Raw genomic sequence first — 20,131 nt, 5'->3', positions numbered from 1 at the left:
AATTAGAATAAAATATACAGATAATGGATGATCCTCCCCCCTATGGAGCTGGATCTGAGGTAATAATTTAATAAATATTTGGTGACCCCTCAGAAGTCATCCTACCTGCATTCTAAGCCCAACTCTCTCATTTACTTACCTTGGATGAATTGTATAACTTTACTGGGACTCAGTCTCTTCTCTGTTAAACTAGAATAGAGGAGATATTACCTAGATTAATGGCTCCTTGGCTTTTTTAAATCAGAGATTTATTTGAGAATTTGGTAAAAATTATGAATCTACTGCATATAAACATGCGCCACCATCAAAAAGAATAAAATCATTACATTTAGTAAAAGAAATGCAAGATTTATATACTAGAAACTACAAAATGTAGTTTGAAGTGATGCTGTACCAGTTTCTGAACCAGTATCAGGCTTAAGAAATTGGCAGCTTCAGCGTCCTGTGTCTTGGAACATTTATTCTTAGAACCATGCTCTGAGGAACCATAACCTATCCCACAGAGAAGTCTACTTGAAGAAGAGCCAAGGGCTCCCAGCTACAGTCTCATTTGAGCTCCCAGTCAATGGCCAGCCCAAACTTGACAGACTTACGAATGAGCCATCTTGGAAACAGGATCCAGGCCCAGCTGAGCTACCCCAGTTGATGACTCCTGAACAGACATGAACCATCAGAGCCAACCCCTAACCATCTTGCACGTTTGTGACCCAAATAGGTGATTGTTATTGTTTTAAGTTGCTCAGGTTGGGGGTTAATTTGTTATGCAGCAAGAGATAACTGGGACACTTCATAAATGTTGGATTGATTATATTGAGCTAAATAAAAGACTTACCTTAACCCCAAAAGATTTCAAGGAAAACATTTGTATTGGCTTTAAGGCCCATTTGTGTTTTGACAAATTTTGGACTTCCCCGAACTTGGATATGGATGTTTATCTGAAAATGGTTCTTCTTTTGGCAAACAAAAGTTTCATCTGCTGGCAAAAAATTAAATCCTTTCTGACAACTCAATAGCCTATATTGAGTCTGTGAAAAAAGGGATCAAGAAATGATTTTAACAAGCATTTTCTACACATTTTCTTTCATTAACAATATTAACTGTTAAACATTTCAAGAAAATATATTGTGGAAAGTGACTTTTGCTATATTTAATCAATTTTTGCTGAGGAAGTGAAAATGCTATTTCAAACACAAATGGCTCTCTCACAGCATTTTATTTTCTCACAAGGAAAAAGCACAGTTCTTGTCAAATGGAAGCATTGTTTCCTTGGCCTGCCTTTTCCCTTTGTGCTTTCTAGAATTCTAATTTGACTCCCCCATACAATAGAAATACATAGTCTAGAAATTGAGAAGTCACTGGATTACTCAGACTTGTGAAATATCTGGGATAAAATTCCATCTTTTTCCTCCTTTAAAAAAAAAAGGCTCTAAATTTCATCAGCAACACTACACTCAAATAGTCACTCAGATGAGTGAATATTCAGCCTACTAGCGGTCATAAGCAAAAAACCAAACTGGTCAGAATTACCAGGAATAGCTTTAAACCAGACTAATGAGAGTCAGAATACTGATTGAAAACCTGTTTTCACTAGAGTTTGGTCATTTCCTTTTTATCCCCCTGATCTGGTAAGAGCATTGAAAATCTACTATGCTGGTTACTTCTGCTGGTAACAGAAGTGGTGGGGTAGATAATCATACTCTTACTCTATTTGTCTTAGCTAATTATTTTCAATAACAATGCTTTGTGTATTAATGTGTATTTATTATAATTAAAAAAGAAAACTACATGCCAATGTCACTGATGAGCATAGATGCAAAAATCTTCAACAGAATATTAGCCAGCTGAATTCAACACTGCATTGAAAGGATCATACAGTGTGATCAGGTGGGATGCAAGAATGATTCAACAAAATGAAGGATACAAATCATATGATCATCTCAATAGATGCAGAAAAAACATTTGACAAAATTCAGTACCCATTTATGATAAAAACTCTCCACAAAGTGCATATAGAAGGGAACATACCTTAACATTATAAAGGCCATATGTGAGAAACCCACAGCAGACATCATACATAATGGTAAAAAACTAAAACCTTTTCCTCTAATATCAAAAACAAGACAAAGATGTCCATTCTTGCCACTCTTACTCAATGTAGCATCCTAGCTAGAGCATTTGGTCAAGAAAAAGAAATAAAAGGCACCTAAATCAGAAAAGAAGAAGTAAAACTGTCTCTATTTGCACATAACATGATATTATATATAGAAAGCTCTAAAGATTCCACCAACAACCTGTTAGAAATAAATAAATTCAGTAAAGTTGCAGGATACAAAATCAATATACAAAAATCAGTTGCATTTCTATACACTAACAACAAACTGTCAGAAAGAGAAATGAAGGAAACAATCCCATTTACAATTTTATTGAAGAGGAATAAAACACTTAGGAATAAATTTACCCAAAGAGGTGAAAGATCTGTACACTGAAAACTATAAAACACTGATAAAAGAAATTGAAAATGACACAAATAATGGAAAATTATTCTCTACTCATAGGTTGGAAGAAGTAAAATCATTAAAATGTCCATGCTATCCAAAGCAATCTACAGATTCAGTGCAATCCCTATCAAAATTCCAATAGTATTTTTCACAAAATTAGAACAAATAATCCTAAAATTTGTATGAAACCATTAAAGACCCCAAATAGCCAAAGTAATCTTGAAAAAAAGAACAAAGCTGGAAGCATAACATTTCCTAATTTCAAACTATATTACGAAGCTATAGTAATCAAAACAGTGTGGTACTGGCATAAAAACAGATACATAGATCAATGGAATAGAATTGAGAGCACAGAAATAATCCCCTGGGTGTATGGTCAATTAACTTATGACAAAAAGAGCCAAGAATATACAATGGGAAATGATAGTCTCTTCAATAAATGGTGCCAGAAAAACTGGACAGCCACATTCAAAAGAATAAAACTGAACCCCTATCTTATACCATACACAAAAGTTAACTCAAAATGGATTAAAGACTTGAACATAAGACCTGAAACCATAAAATTCCTAGAAGAAAACAGAGGGTAAACTCCTTGACTTTGGTCTTGGTGATGATTTCTTGGATTGACACCAAAAGCAAAGACAACAAAAGTAAAAATAAACAAATGGGACTACATCAAACTTAAAAGCTTCTGCACAGCAAAGGAAACCATCAACAAAATGAAAAGGTAATCTATGGAATGGGAGAAAGCATTTATCAATCGTACATTCAATAAGGGGTTAATATCTGAAGTATACAAGGAACTCATAAAACTCAGTAGTAAAAAGAAAAAAAAAAATTTAAGTGGGCAAAGGACCCGAATAGACATTTTTTCAAAGAAGATATACAAATGGCTCAACAGGTAGATGAAAAGATGGTTAACATCACCCTAATCATCAAGGAAATGCAAATCAATGAGATATCACCTCACACCTGTGAGGATGGCTTTTATCAAGAAGACAAGAATAAAAACATTGGCAAGGATGTGAAGAAAGAGGAATCCTTGTACACTGTTGGCAAGAATATAAACTGGTGCAGCAAATATGAAAAACAGTATGGATGGTCCTCAAGAAATTAGAACTAGAACTATCGTATGATCCAGCAATCCCACTTTTAGTATATATCCAAAGGAAATTAAACCATTATCTCAAAGAGATATCTGTACTTCCAAGTTCATTGCAGCATTATTCATAACAGCCAAGATATGGAAATAACCTAAGTGTCTGTCAATGGATGAGTGAATTAAGAAAACCTGGAAAATATATAATGGGATATTAATCAGCCTTTAAATAAAAGGAAGTCCTGCCATTTACCACAACAAAGATAAACCTGGAGGACATTATGCTAAGCAAAATAAGTCAGACAGAAAAAGACAGATATTGCACGGTATCACTTATACATGGAAGACAAAAAAGTGAACTCATAGAAACAGTACAAAAGTGGCTGCCAAAAGTGAGGGGAAGCAGGAGAAACAGAGGGGTTTGTAAAAGGATGCAAACATGCTGTTATAAGTTGAATAAGTGGTGACTATCATTGATAACACCGCATTGTAGAATTGATAATTGCTAAAAGAGTAGAACTTAAATGTCCTTACCTAAAAAAGGGGGTGGGGGGATATATATAACAAAATATATATATTGCATATAGCCAAAAAGTGGAAGTAACTCTAATGTTTATCAACTGATAGATGTATAAGTAAAATGAATAAATATTATACATCAGTAAAAATAATATAAAATACTGAATGAAACTTGACACATCATATTAAGTGAAAGAAGACAGTCACAAAAGAACATATACTTTATGGTTACCTTTAAATGAAATAACCAAAATAGGCAAAACTATAGAAAGTTAATTAGTAGTTGCCTAGGGCTGGTAGGGGAAGTTGGGGGAATGGAGAATGACTGCCAGTGAGTATAAAGTTTCTTCTGGGAATGATGAAAAAGTTTTAAAGGTGACTTATGGCTATAATGGTTATATATATATGGCTATATGGTTACACTAACTCTGTGAATACACTAAGAATGATAAATTTGTGTAGTTTAAAAGTGTAAATTGTATGGTATATTAATCATACCTTAATAAACCTGTTAAAAAATAACTTGGAACAAAATATTAACAAATTAACCAATTTATGATAAAAACTTTCAGTAAACTAGAAATAGAAGGGAAGTTCTTAAACTTGATAAAGACTATATATACAAAAAGCCTGCAGCTATTATACTTAATGATGAGAAACTTAAAGGTGTCTCACCAAGATCAGGAACAAGGCAAAGATGTCACTTTCACTACTCCTTTTCACTATCATACTGGAAGTACTAGCTAATGCAATAAGACAAGAAAGAGGGAGAAAGTATACAGATTAGGAAGGAAAAAATAAAACTGTCCTTATTCACAGATAACATGGTATCCATGTAGAAAATCTGAAAGAATTGACCAAAACAATTAGACTAATCAGCAATTATATCAAGGTTGCCAAATACAAGGTTAATATACAAAAGTCAATAGCTTTCCCACATATCAGCAATGAACAAGTGGAATTTGAAATTAAAAACACAATACCATTTATATTAGCACCCCCCAAAATGAAATACTTAGGTATAAATCTAACAAAATATGTACAAGATCCATATGAGGAAAACCTAAACTTTAATAAACAAAATCAAGAACTAAATAAAAGCAGACATATTCCATGTTCATAATTAAGGAAACTCAATATTATTAAAATGTCAGTTCTTTCCAACTTGATATATATTTTCAATGTAATCCCAATCAAAATTCCAGTAAGTTATTTTGTGGATATCGACAAAATGATTCTAAAGTTTACATGTAGAGGCAAAAGACGTATAATGGCCAACACAGTATTGAAAAAGAACAGAGCTGGAGAACTGATACTACCCAACTTCAAGACGTAAACAGGAATCAAGACAGTGTGCTAAGGGTGAAAGAATAGACAAACAGGTCAGTGGAACAGAATAGAAAGTCTGTAATAAATGTAGTCAACTAATCTTTGACAAAAGAGCAAAGGCAATACCATAGAGCAAAAATTGTCTTTTCAGCAAATGGTGTTGGGACAACTGGATATCCACATGCAAAAATTAAAAACAAAAAACTAGACACAGAACATTACACCCCTCACAAAAATTAAGTCAAAATGGATCACAGGCCTAAATGTAAAACACAAAATTATAAAACTCCTGAAGATAATATAGGAGAAAAACTTAGATGACATTGGATATGGCAAAGATTTTTTAGATACAACTACAAAGATACAATCCAAGAAAAAAAACCTGATAGGCTGGACTTCATTAAAATTTAAGACTTCTGCTCTGCAAAAGACAATGTTGAGAAAATGAGAAGACAAGCCACAGACTGGGAGAAAATGTTTGCAAAAGACACATCTGATAAAGGACTTACCTAAAATATACAAAGAACTCTTACAATTCAACAATAAGAAAACAAGCCAATCTAAAAATGGGCCAAAGACCTTAAAAGGCACTCCACAAAAAATATACGGATGGAAAATTAGCACATGAAAGGGTGCTTCATACTATATGTCATCAGGAAAATGCAAATTGAAGTAATGAGACACCACCTATTAGAATGGCCAAAATTAGTAACACTAAATGGTGGCAAGGATGTGAAGCAACAGGAACTCTCCTTCATTGCTGGTAGGAACGTGAAATGGTACAGCCACTTTGGAAGATAATTCGGGGGTTTCTTACAAAACTAAACATACCAGCTATTGCTCTCCCTGGTATTTAACAAAAGGAGTTGAGAACATATATCCACATAAAAGCCTGCAGTTATAAACATGCTATAAACATTTATAATTATTTACTTATAATTGCCAAAACATGGAAGCAACCAAGATGTCTTTCAGTGGGTGAATGGATAAATAAAACTGTTGTGCACGCAAAGGAATTTTATTCAGCACTAAAAGGAATGGAGCCATCAAGCCATGAAAAAACATGGAGGAAACTTAAATGCATATTATGAAGTGAAAGAAACTGAAAAGGCTACCTACTGTGGGATTCCACTATATAACATTCTGGTAAAGGCAAAACTATGAAGAAACTAAAAAGATCATTGGTAGCCAAGGTTTGGGGAGCTGGGGATGAATAGGTGAAGCACAGAGGATTTTTAAGACAGTGAAAATACTCTGTGTGGTATAAAATGGGTTTATGTCAATAGAAATTTGTCCAAACCCATAGCATGTAGAATACCAAGAATATAGTTCCCTGGTGAGGGAATGATAATGGGGGAGGCTATGCATGTGTGGGAGCAGAGGATATATGGGAAATCTCTATACTTTCTTCTTAATTTGCTATGAACCTAAAAGTGCTCTAAAAAAGTAATCTTAAAAAAAAAGAACTTGGTGCTTTGTGTCACTCTCAGAATAGATAGGAAATTAAATTTCAACCTGGAATTAAATAATGATTTCCTTTTATGATGTAGGAGTTTATGTCGCTCAATTGATTTTTCAGGAAAGTGAGAGGAGAATTTTCTGACTCATATTAAAATTACATGAACTACATGTAATTGTAGTACAACAAGGTTTTATTAAATAATAACTATTATTAAAATAAGTCAGGGGCTGTGCTTTGTGTTTTGTATGTGATATTCACCGCACCTCTGAGTTAGATTATTCTATTCTCATTGTACAGATAAGAAAACTGAGGCATTCCTTAGTTTTCAGATGGTCCATTAACATTTCCTACCATGCAGAAATTCTGCATTGATGAGAACTGTGATACCAGGCAACTTCATTTCTAATAGGTAAAAGAGCCACCTCTTTAAATTTAGTGTAATCCTTTCTAGGCCAAAAGAATTTATGTTTTGAATTCTACTGAAAGGCTTTGAGAGTCCTAATAGAGGAGAGGTAGGTAGGGTACATGATAGAAGAGGCAGATTTCATCTCATAGTGCCCTGTCTAGGAAGATGGATTGGAAACATAAAGAGCTAATAACACCAAAGATTTTCTTTGCTAGGTTATCTTTTATACATTAATTATACAGAAGAGCCTGCTTAAATGGATACTCTTGCTATAGAATGTTTCTTTTAAGAGAGGGTTCTTTTCCTTACTCTGCACTTCAGTTGGGAGATATTATCAGAGAGTTATCAGGGAGATAAGTTGATATAAAGACAAAGTTTATTTCATTTGTAGTAGAAGCTTCTTCATTTAACTGACCAGTGAATCATCGTTGTATAGGATACTGCGTCACTGTGATACAGTCAGATCACCCCGTATTTAACCCATGCTATAGTTTTAAATCAGCTATCCGTGAAAACTGCTGTAACTTTGCAAATTTTAAGATAACTCTTATTTATGCATCTACCACACTGTATAAGGTAATACGGCTCAATAGTCTTTTGCTAGATATTCATTTTAATAGCATTCATAAATAAATGTTACCTAGTGTATAAAGCCAACTCGAGAATCTTTCATGTTTCTCTATAACTCCTTTGGAGACAGCTATCCCCAAATAACTATGTAGAGCAATATGCATTATTTTTCAAACTTAAAATATTTTTATTTTATTTTTCTCTAATGTTTAGGTACTGTTTGTCTGGTCTTATTGGTGCACACATCTTGCATGGATGACAACTGAATTTTTTCCTTTAAAAAATGTTATTTTTAAATCAAGATGAGAAGAATAAGCAATCAAGGGATTGAGCTGCGTACCAGTGCCGTGCCTGGCTTGTTATTCATATGATTTCATTTAATCTTTCCAACTGGGAGCTAAAATAGTCCTGTTTTCAGTCAGTTGCCAACAACTTCCTTTCTATTTGCTCTAAATATAATGAAAGAATGGGAAAATCTAGTTATTTTCTGTTTTGCGTGTATTTTTTTCTCTCTTTCTTACAGCTTCCCTAAACTTGTTTCTTGTTTATGCAAACAAGTCCTCTTTTTCCTGAGTAATTGTTTTTCACCTTTCAAGTTATTACACAGCTTTTATCCAATCCTAGCTTTTGCTGTCCTTCTGTCCACGTGCACAGCTGGTGCATCAGTCACAATTATGGAAAGTGAATTCTGTTCTCTTGGTAGTCATTGCTGTTACCTAATTTGACGCAGGTCCCTTTTGTTACTTAAAGTTTTTGAAATCAGTCTTTCTGGAAGTTCATTTGGTTGGTTCTCTTCTATCCTTTGTTTGTTCTCCTTCATCACTTCCAGCTAGATTTTCCTTTCCTTTCAATGTCAAACAAATTCTTACATTTCATGGTCAGCAAATTTGATGCTTGTATTCATTGGATCCAGTAAAATAAATTCCAAGGTTTTCCTTAATGCTACACACACACACATACATGCCCGCACGCACACATGCTACATTAAAATAAATCAATGTAAACCATTGTGATTCTCTTTCAGAAACATGATGGCCATTTCACTGTCATCCAGTTGGTCGGTATGCTCCGAGGCATTGCGTCAGGAATGAAGTATCTTTCTGATATGGGTTACGTTCATCGTGATCTAGCAGCTAGGAATATATTGGTCAACAGCAACTTAGTATGCAAAGTTTCTGATTTTGGTCTCTCCCGGGTGCTGGAAGATGATCCAGAAGCTGCTTATACAACAACTGTAAGTTTACATGTCCTTTTCCAATATAGATTGTTTACTTGTATTGTTTTTAATATTATAAGAATAATTCTGTTTTTGTTTTCCTAATTTTCTGCTCACACTTGTCATTTTCCAAATTTAACATCATCATTTAGTTGAGAAGTATTTGCTTTATCTGAGTGCCTGGTCAAAAAAACAAAACAACAACAAAAACCTTCATATATTTGACTGTTTTCTTTCTTCCATTGTATTGGGACTTTCATATCATGCTTGAGGTCCAAGTCTTGATTGCCCTCACAACAAATCTGCCTTTGCCTGAGGTATTCTTGATGTTTAATAATTATCTCTTTTAAATGGAGTTCTGTATAGGCCAATGGTGAGTCAATTAAGTCAGTGCTAGTGAGAACCAATGGTTATGAAATGACTTTTCTTTTTTTCCTCACAGCAAATGTTATGGAATGACCTGATCATACTTGCAAATAAACAAGATAGGTTTCTCTGGAGATATATAAGTACACTCTAAACTTTTTTTCTGAATGACACTTGGGGAGAATGTGAGCAGGAATAAAAGGCTAAAACTTTAGAACCACACTATCATCTGTAGATTATAGATCTAAACTTAACTCATGAATAGTTTAAGCATTTCTGAATTCCCCAAAACCAGTTCATTCCATTGACCTTTTTGGTTATTGTTTCAAGGATTTCAGTCTCAGAGTCTTTCTTCAGCTATCTGAAAGCTAATAATTTGTAAAACTACACAATATTCTGTTATTTTTCCAACAAAACCTTCACCATTGACTCATTTGACAGTCACCTTCAATGAAAAGTAAATCAGTAAAATGATTCAAGAGGAGAGGTTTTTATCCTCTCCTCTTTCTCTAACCTTACACATTATTGTAGAAGAGGCAAATCCATTATTTAGTTCCCTTTTATTTCATTTTCTATCAGATTGTTTTGAAACTTCACTGTATTCAATTACTCCAAAAGAGATGCAAGTTTAATATTATGAATGAAACATATTATGCCCTTACTATATTTGCACTGAGGAAATGCTCTATATTACTTTATTGATGATATTTTCACTAATTTTTTCCAACAAAGAAATATAGTGCTAAGGAAAATCAATCTCTGAGAGCCTGACATATAAGGTAGCAGTATCTATTGATCTTTTAATTTGACCAAAAACCTTCATAAAAATAAAAGTCTATCATGCCTGAAAATAGTATTTATATATATATATATATATATATATATATATAATAATAGGAAAAGCAGTATTTCCAACTCCACAATAAGATATCATCTCACACTTGTCAGAATGGCTAAAATCAGAAACACAAGAAACAACAGGTGTTGGCGAAGATGTAGAGAAAAAGAAACCCTTGTGCACTGTTGGTGGGAATGCAAATTGGTGTAGCCACTTAAAAATAGAAATACCATATGATCCAGTAATTCCACTACTGGGTATTTACCCAAAGAATATGAAAACACTAATTCGAAAAGATATATGCACCCTTGTGTTTATTGTAGCCTTAATTAAAATAACCAAGAAGTAACTCAAGTGTCCAATGGTAGATGAATGGATAAAAAAGGTGTGGTATAAACATACAATGAAATATTACTCAGCCATAAAAAATAATGAAATCTTGCCATTTGCAACAACATGCAATATTCTTCAAAATTTGGGTTACCCTGCCAGTTTTTTTTTTTTTTAAAGATTTTATTTATTTATTTGACAGAGACAGAGATAGCGAGAGCAGGAACACAAGCCAGTGGGAGTGGGAGAGGGGGAAGCCCGATGTGGGACTCGATCCCAGGACCCCGGGATCATGACCTGAGCCAAAGGCAGACGCTTAACGACTGAGCCACCCAGGCACCCGCCAGTTTTATTAGTATCTTAAATTTATTTATGAGCTTCCCATTTTAAAAAGCAGTTAAAATATTATTTAATAGGAATTTCAAGTATATCATCTACACAAAGAGTGTAGTAGTTATTTCCTATTTTATGCTTTATTTCATATTATTTTGTTCTTTTAGTAGACCATATTTGTTGGAATTTTTATAAATATTATATTGCATATAATTTATATAATAATTTTAAACACTATTCTCCAAGGTTGGAAATAATATGCATAATAGAAAAATCTTATCTACATTGTCTGTAACTTGAAAAGTTGCTTCAAGTTATACATTTATAAAAAGAAAAAAGAAAAGAAAAGAAGGCCTTGAAAAAAATGAAAAAAAAATTATACATTTGCGTTCATCTGATGATGAGTGATGCTAAGCATCTTTTCATGTGTCTGTTGGCCATTTGTCTTCTTTGGAAAAATGTCTGTTCACGTCTTCTGCCCATTATTTGTGTTTTTTTTGGTGTTGAGTCATTTAGTTCTTTACATTTTGGAAATTAACCCTTTATCAGATATGTCATTTGCAAATATCTTCTCCCATTCAGTAGGTTGTCTTTTTGTTTACTGATTATTTCCTTTACTGTGCAAAAGCTTTTTATTTTGATATAGTTCAGATAGTTTAATTTTACTTTTGTTTCCCTTGCCTTGGGAGACATATCTAGAAAAATGTTGCTACTGCCAATGCCAAAGAATTATTACCTGTGATCTCTTCTAGGATTTTTATGGTTTCAGGTCTCACATTTAAGTCTTTCATCCATTTTGAGTTTATTTTGTGTAAGGTATAAGAAAGTGATCCAGTTTCACTCTTTTGCATGTAGCTGTCCAACTTTCCCAACACCACTGTTGAAGAGACTGTAATTAAGAACTTTTTAAAAAATACATCAGAAATACTTAACTGTTCAAAGGCTCCCAGGGTACAAAACATCATACTTGACTTAATAATGAATATGACCATTTAATATTTGAAACAGCAACACTCTTACCTTCAAAGAGCTATTCTTTTACAGGGTGGATTCATGCTTTCTAGCTATCCAACACATTAAATATTGACATACAGGCCTGAAAAAGAAATATGGAAGTACCAAAAAGCAGAGGTCTGGAGAAGACTTAACAAAAAGTTAAAATTTGGACCAAATATTTAAAAATTTCATTAGATAGACTGTTAGGGAATTTAGATAGAGGAAAGAGAAAAAGGAAAGATATGGAAATTTGGGGAAGTGAATGGACATGTTGATGGAAATGTGGACAGTTTGGAATGGTGGGGGAGGAACAGTGGACAACCCAGGTTTCTAAGGAATAATTGCAAAGTTAGTTGGGTGGCACTTCAAGAAATTTGAAGGTTTTCTATGGCAATTAAGAGACAGACATTGATTTATTTAAATGGGGGAATGACCAAACACATGCATGTCTTAGAAGATATTATTGACAACAGTGTGAAGGAGGGAAGGATTGAAGGACAGGAGGAATGGTTATAGGAAACCAGTTAAGGCATTATTGTTATAGACCAGAAAGGCCATATGGCTTTAATTAGGACAGTGGCAATTGGAATAAAGAGGAAGGTAGAGAATTGAAAAATACATATAAATATACAATTTACAAGACTCAGTAACTAATTCGATATGAATTATAAGAAGGAAGAAGGATTTAAAGATGGCACCAATATTTTTAGATTGAACAACTAGTTGAATGAGATGCTGTTAATCAATTCAGAGGATCCCTGTTAGAGATGGTCTGGCTAATGGCATTAGATTACAAAGCAAAATTATAACAAAGGGTCACAGGCAGTCTGTTTCAAAGTCATCAAGATAATGGCAGATTGAACATTGGCATTCTGTTGCAATTGTGTGTAAAATGTTTAGGACTTTGTATAAAATGTACTTAGGCTCCAAATTCTTTTTGTATTTCCTTTAAAAGAAGGAGATGTTAGAAAACTTTACTGCCTGTGAAGGCGTACTTCAATTCAAACAAACCCTGTATAACAAAATACAGGAAAAGAATAGTCATTTATATGAAATTATTCTGTTTTATAAAACCATTTACATGAAAATAACTTTAAAGAGCAAGCTCCCTTGATACATTTTTAAAGTATAATTTTCTTTTTAAAGTGTTATCTATATATAACTTTCTTAGAATATATCTTCTATCTTAAATGATTTTGATTTTTTCTCTTACTGTGTAAATATAATTGTTACTTCCTCATTATTTATAAATGTTTTTATAATCTGCATCAGGAAGGGTTTGGAGGAAAGGGAACCTTGTGAAGGGTTTTAAAAGCAGGAAGACATCATGGATAAAGATTTGTTTGTAGTCTTTAAAAAAATAATTCTTAGAGTAAAAGCACACTACATGGAAACTATCCCTTCCTAATCAAAATAGGAGCAGAATAAATACACATTTTCCAGTAAGATGACTTTGCCAATTTATTTATTTATTTTTAAAAATTTTATTTATTTATTTGACAGAGAGAGACACAGTGAGAGAGGGAACACAAGCAGGGGGAGTGGGAGAGGGAGAAGCAGGCTTCCTGCCGAGCAGGGAGTCCGATGCGGGGCTCGATCCCAGGACCCTGGTATCATGACCTGAGCCGAAGGCAGAGGCTTAATGACTGAGCCACCCAGGCTCCCCAAGAACATATTATTTACATTATAAAATACACTAAAGTAAATAGAAGAATGAGATTTATGATAAATATAAGTAGAAATTCTAGTATGTCTTCCTACAACTTACGAGTGTTTTACATGTTCTGTTTCAGATCTAAGACCTATTCATTCAGCATGTACTCAATAGAGTTTATTATGGAGTTACCATATTTAAGGTCCATATTGGTTTCCTTGGAGAGCCAATAACGAAAAATAAAGGGATTCTTGAGAATGGATAAATGACCACACAGAGAGAGGTCCAAGAGCAACCAAATACAGTAAAACATGATAAAACCACTAGGTGTGTGGACAGCACAAGTGGGCAATGCAGCATGAAAAGCAACACTAATAGTAGCAGATTTTTCTGGTAAGCCCTGTACTAAAGTACATCAAGCCTTTACAAAGGGACCTTAAGAACTAGTAACAGCATGAAAACCAAGAAATGTACGTGGAGGCTAAAGACAGAAGGACAAAAATGCACAAAAGTAGGATCTAGACAAGAACTGAATTCTTGCTTTTACATGCCAATTCTACAAATAGCTTATCAGGCATTTAGTGAGGGAAGATTGGTGAATGATTATGAACTACACCTAACAATGCATACACAATTATTGATATATGGCTAACTTAATCATACAGTATTTACTGAGTTTGAATTGTTCTCATTTGATTACATGGTCTTCTGTCTGTTTATAATTTAGGTGCTGAGAAATCTCTTCCTTTTCTGAATCTTGATGCACATATACATGGACAACCGTTTTATATCCAGTTCCAGGGGAGGGACTCTCTCTCATTTGAATATTGCTAAGCAACCTGTCTTAAACTTACCTTGAAAATGATAGGACTCTGCTCTCAATTATGGAAATGAGGTCCTATTTACCTAAAAAGAACATTAAAAGATATATTATGGCTCACACTGATCTGTTTTAGGTATAGGTTTTATTTTAAATATGGCAGACACTGTATGGATTTTTTTAAATTATAATGAGTAACTCCTTTTCTTATATTTTGAAAATCAAAATAAAATGGAAGAATTATTTTATCACAATATCTGCTAAAAACTCTAAGATTCTTTGACTCTTTCAGTTGTGTTCATTTTATGTTTGTTATCCAAGGCGAATTTTGCTTTTTTCTTTGACAGCAACAATTCCATATAAGTACTTTCTTAGTGGAAATACGGAGACTCATAATTGACAACACATAATCCGCATAATTACAATTCTGTTAACATCTTAATTCTATTTACTTTGCATTCATAAGACCTCTTCCAAGCTCCAACTCTTAACTTCCCATATTTTATGTAAGATATGAGAAAAGTCAAATCTCTTATCGATCTAGAAATTCATGGTCTATACCCAACATGGAGCTAAGTGTGGCAAATAATGGAGCAGCATGAGGGGGACTTACTGTGTATTCCAAAGTTTGGGGAAATCTAAATAGCCTTCCTCCTTTACCTAATTCAAATGCTTACAAATTGGCTGGACTTTCTGAAGTGAATTTTTAAATCTTAAGGCATGTCTAGCTTTAAGAATAAATATTTTTGATAAAGGTGAGATAAAAAATCATTTTAGATCATTCACTATTCTGCCTTTAAGTGCTTTAATATGAGTAATTAAGATTTGCCTGGAGATCATGCTAAACCTGTTAATAAAACATAGAGTTTTTACTCATTTTTGTATATTTTAAATAAAAGAGTTACTGTAAAAAGTTATGCAGTAAAAAATATTTTAAATGCTTTTACTTAAAAGCATATAATATCTGATGCACTGACTAAAAGAACTTGTATGGAGAATGTTTCTAATTTCCTAGATTTTGAAAAATAGAACTTTATCTTTAGAAATCCTACTACTCTGTCAAGTCATGGATAGTAGAGGTGACATTGTGCTAAGATATAGCATTTGGTAAAATGCATCTTATTCAAAGTCTACCCTAGATGAACTAGGGCCAGCCTAAAGAATGATTTTTATTTCAGTTGTTCTCCAGATCTAGCCAAGCTAAAAATGGAGGGGGTATGACTGCTTCAGGCACAAAGGCAGACCCTTAGGTAGATGATTGTGAAGCCTACTAGCCCCCCAAAAAGCGACACATAAGGACAGTCTCCTGCACAGAATTCACTGAAAAATTAAAGTAAAGGAAATGGCAATTTCTTCTAGGCAAATGTAAATTCAGTAGCCTGAGTATAAAGGAAAAAAGTAAGAAAAATAGCAATGTTATCAGAATGCTGTAACATGAAGATTTAAATAACTTTTTTTTTCAATAAAAAGATGACGAACGAATAAACCTTAGAAGAATGAAAAATGATAAAATCCTGGTGAGAAGAACCAAATTCATCACTAAGAAAGGAATTATGCCATTTGGGAAAAACAACTAAATGACTCTTGACAAAAAAATAGTTCTCACTTGGCAGACACTATGATAGCAGTCAATCAAAATCAGTCTAATACAGAGACCATTACAATTAGCTGAAGAGGAAGAAATCAATATGCCAATATTACGTTTCCTAATTTCAAAGGAGAAAACGTGCCCTTGAGCCAGCAAGTGTTTGTGACGGACTAACTCATGAGAAGAAAACCTTTCAGTTTTAATTTACCTTTGTCAATATAAGCTTTTTGTAAAGGAAATTCTAATGATCTAATGTGTAGAAGCTATATTCTCAGAAATGAGCGTCTCTACACTTTGAGCGCAAATGCCAGAAAGCACATCCCCAACAGTGGGGACAAAAGGGCAGCAAAGCTTTATACTAAACCAAAGAGAACATGTGTTAATGCAAAGCAAGAGCCTTCTTCAATAACTGTTCAAGAGGTGAATGCCACACACACCAGCTTGGATCACAGGCTGAGAGACCCAAAATCTGAATGATAGGTGTCTGCAGTGGTGGTATCAGAAGGACACAAATTTTTTTGAAATGTACTGCTTGGGTGAATTGACAATGGCAGATCTTGAGCATAATATGGAAATGGGAATCAACAATACCAGAGGAAATTAATATTTAAAGAATCATTTCCCGAAAAAGCCTCATCTCTGAAGCTTAGGAAACAACAGTTTGTGATCATTGCAGAGCTCTTTGTAGTAAAACAAATGAAAAAGATTTGAAGATTATTGGACACAGAGGAGAAAAGTGCTGAACAAACAGATAGCTCTATCAGAAATCTGGAAGACAGAGAGGACCATCTAGCTAAGTAATGCATCCCATTAAGAAGCCAAGCCATGCTTTGGGAAAATCTTCATTTGCCATTTGTGCAAAGCATCTACAAAAACAAGTGCTCTGTTGTTCCAATAATCATTTTAAAGAAAAGACCCTGAGGATTTAGACCTGGAAAGGCATTATTGAAGATAAGAGACCACTGAAAAACTTTCTACTTAGCACTCAAGGGTTGGTGTGTGACTTTCAAGTAACTTGTTTTGTTTTGTTAAAGTAATGAATTCCTTTAGATTTGTGTAAAACCCTGGAGGACAGGAGAGTTATCGTTTACATTTTTCAAAGGCTTTCCAGCACCTAAAATAATATGCTATTTAATGGCTGCTTCATTAATTGCTGATAATTAAAACAGTAAGAAAAGGGTAGAAAGTGACTGAAACTCTAAGAACATTTTTTTCAGTAAAATTACTTTATTTCTTCTCTGTTATCACTGTTAATCACAACCCATCAAATAAGTGAACCTAAAATAATCCTTAATGCATCAGAAAGAGATGAAAAAATTGCAGGAGAAAGCAACAAATGTAACAAACATTGAAGCACTTACAACAAAGAGTCACAGAGGGGAAAATATTGTTTTTTAAGTCTCTGAACACATCCTATGGAAAGCTTTGAGCACAAAAGGATGCCTACAGCATAGATAAGATACGAGACAAATGGTTCATAAAATCACATAATACATAAAATTTTAATACCTACAAACATTTGAAATATATCCAGTCCTTCTAACCTAAATGCTAATCAATGGCGAATAATCAAATGCCAGTCACAGTTCTCAAAGTATTCAGCATTCACCTGATGATTAACCAAGAACCACAGGAAATACCAGGGGCTGTTTCTTGTTGTGTTAGCAACATCCAACACTAATTCAGAGTTAGTCTCCCTGCTCTCAGTGATTTTAGAACAAACCCAGACTAAATGGATTTACTGAGAAAGATCAATCAGCAGATGTTCAGCAAGCAGAAAGTACAGTGCTCACTGGCCCATCTTGTGCAGAAAAAAGACAAAGTAAGACAGTGAACACAAAGCTGCTGACTTTAAACCTAGAGTTTCAAAGATACCACCTGAAGAAATAAAGTCATTACTAATGCTTAATTGCGAGTTTCATCTCTGATGTTGAAAGAACGCTTTTTTTGTTGTTGACAATAAAAACTAGAAAGACATTACAAATGCCGGATAAATCACATGAAAGCTCTGTGGAAAAGCTTACTTATTCCCAGGGTAAAAAGCTTCACATCAATGGCAAATAAATTGAAAAAGGTTATCAGTTATTTATACTGTTTCTAGTCGACCCTGTTAGCTGCCTACTCAACCTCTCTTGTCATCTCTTCCTTGCTGATAAAATCTTTAAATCGGGATGTTTGTAATGAGCTCAGGTCTAAGAAATAAATCATGATTTATATAAGCCAGTTATATTTATACCATTTTCCTTTGACACTTAAATTTTACACTTTGGTCACTTAAAGGGACAGGAAAGTGAGAATGACAACTTCTGGAAAAATTCCCGGTTGAGCTCTACCAGAAACAATATTGAATAAGGAGCTGTGTCGTACTGGCCCTTGCTTTTCTTTTTTGCCTTGAATATAGTGCTTAGAGCTGTGACAGCCATCTTTCAGACGTGAAGCAACAAGCCGCAGGCGACAACCCCAAAGCTGAGGATGGCCAAGAAGGAAAATCAAAAGAACCTAGTTCATGATGTGGGGATATCGTACAGTAGCGGGGCATTTGACCACAAACAGCCTGGTTCTCCGATGAAATTGTTGCACTTCTATGTCAATACAACCATTTGTGGTATTCAAGTGGAAACCACTTACTCCAGTTATTTGCTTATAATTTAATTAAATGCCTTATTTGCTTGAGTTCCTGAGAATTGGGCATTCTATAACTCTATGACTTGTAATCCAAAGACATTCTGATACAGTAATCAATAGATAGAAAACCTCCATATTAATAGAGAACATAAATAGAAAAATGACAAAATGAACGTTTAAGTAAAATATCACTTCAGTCATACAAACTGAATAGACTAAGCAGACTGTAAATACACGATTCATTTGAAGATGCCATTTTATAATTTATTCATTTAACATATATTTCTTAATATTATTAGATAACAAGTTGGATAATGGAGCTAAAAGTGCTTAGGATCTGGGAAGAGAACAGACATTAAGTATTCATGCTGTTGAATGTATAGTTAAAATCTGATATTTATACAGCACATGTGTACTGAGTACTATGTGCCAGATACTGTTCTGGGCATTGGAAATATTCCAATAAACAAGCTTTTCTCATGGAGTTTACAGTCTTGAGCATGGTGGAAACAAAAATAATGAAGTTGTTTTTTAAAAAGGGAATCTCATTTCAGATAGTGATAAATATTAGATATATATTTTTTATTTTTTTATAATTTTTTTTTCAATAAAAGTGAGTAGCTACCTTGGAAGGCATGTTCAGGAAATACCTCTTTAATGAGGTGCTATTTGAAATGAGACCTGAAAATTATAAGGGTACGAGCCAAGGGAAGATCTTTAGCCAGATGTTCTCAGATGAAAACAAATACAGATCCTAAGGTGGGGACAAGCTTGGCATATTTTAGGACTAGGAATAAGGTCAGGATGGTTGACACATTGAGAGATAAGTAGGAAATAAGGACAGAGGGGCCAGATCCTACAGAAACTCAAAAGTCATGAAAAGAAGTAGACATTTATTTTAAGTACAAAGGGAACCCACTGGAAGATTCTAAGCAGGTGATAGCATAACAGAATTTGCATTTTTAAGAGCTCACTCTGGCTATATTTGAGAATGAATTAATTGTAGAGGGTCCAGGGGAGAGAGAGCAAGGAGACTCATTTACACCACCCTAGACAGGAAATAATGGTAGCATGATATAAACTGGCAATAGAAAAAATGAAGAGTGGTGGGGAGACTTGGGACATGTTGTGTGAATAGCGTTGCCTAGATGTGTGTGTGTGTGTTTTAAACAGATAAGGAAATTGAGGCCCAAAGAAATGAAGTGGTACAGGGTGCCTGGGTGGCTCAGTTGGTTAAGCGACTGCCTTCGGCTCAGGTCATGATCCTGGAGTCCCAGGATCGAGTGCCGCATCGGGCTCCCTGCTCGGCGGGGAGTCGGCTTCTCCCTCTGACCCTCCCCCCTCTCATGCTCTCTCTATCTCATTCTCTCTCTCAAATAAATAAATAAAATCTTAAAAAAAAAAAAAAGAAATGAAGTGGTACACAAGTCACATGGCTCTTACATTGGAAATGAGGTCAATTAACCATTGCAGTATTAAGGG

The 20,131-nt window shown here is 34.2% G+C and overlaps 1 protein-coding gene across 1 annotated transcript in view; it reads left to right on the top strand.

Moving 5' to 3' along the window:
• The window catches only part of LOC102737537 (ephrin type-A receptor 6), a 305,707-nt gene that overhangs the window by 194,595 nt on the left and 90,981 nt on the right, over positions 1 to 20,131 (top strand). The window contains exon 10 of the mRNA XM_081817012.1: positions 8,908 to 9,117. Coding sequence (XP_081673138.1) covers positions 8,908 to 9,117 — 210 coding nt within the window. The remainder of the gene's footprint in view (positions 1 to 8,907; positions 9,118 to 20,131) is intronic.

The sequence above is a fragment of the Leptonychotes weddellii genome, chromosome 1 (assembly GCF_054177405.1).
Source record: "Leptonychotes weddellii isolate Sample4059 chromosome 1, ASM5417740v2, whole genome shotgun sequence".
Taxonomy (NCBI): domain Eukaryota; kingdom Metazoa; phylum Chordata; class Mammalia; order Carnivora; family Phocidae; genus Leptonychotes; species Leptonychotes weddellii.
Note: the sequence above shows the minus strand (reverse complement) of the source record. Positions and strands in the feature narration are given on the sequence as shown.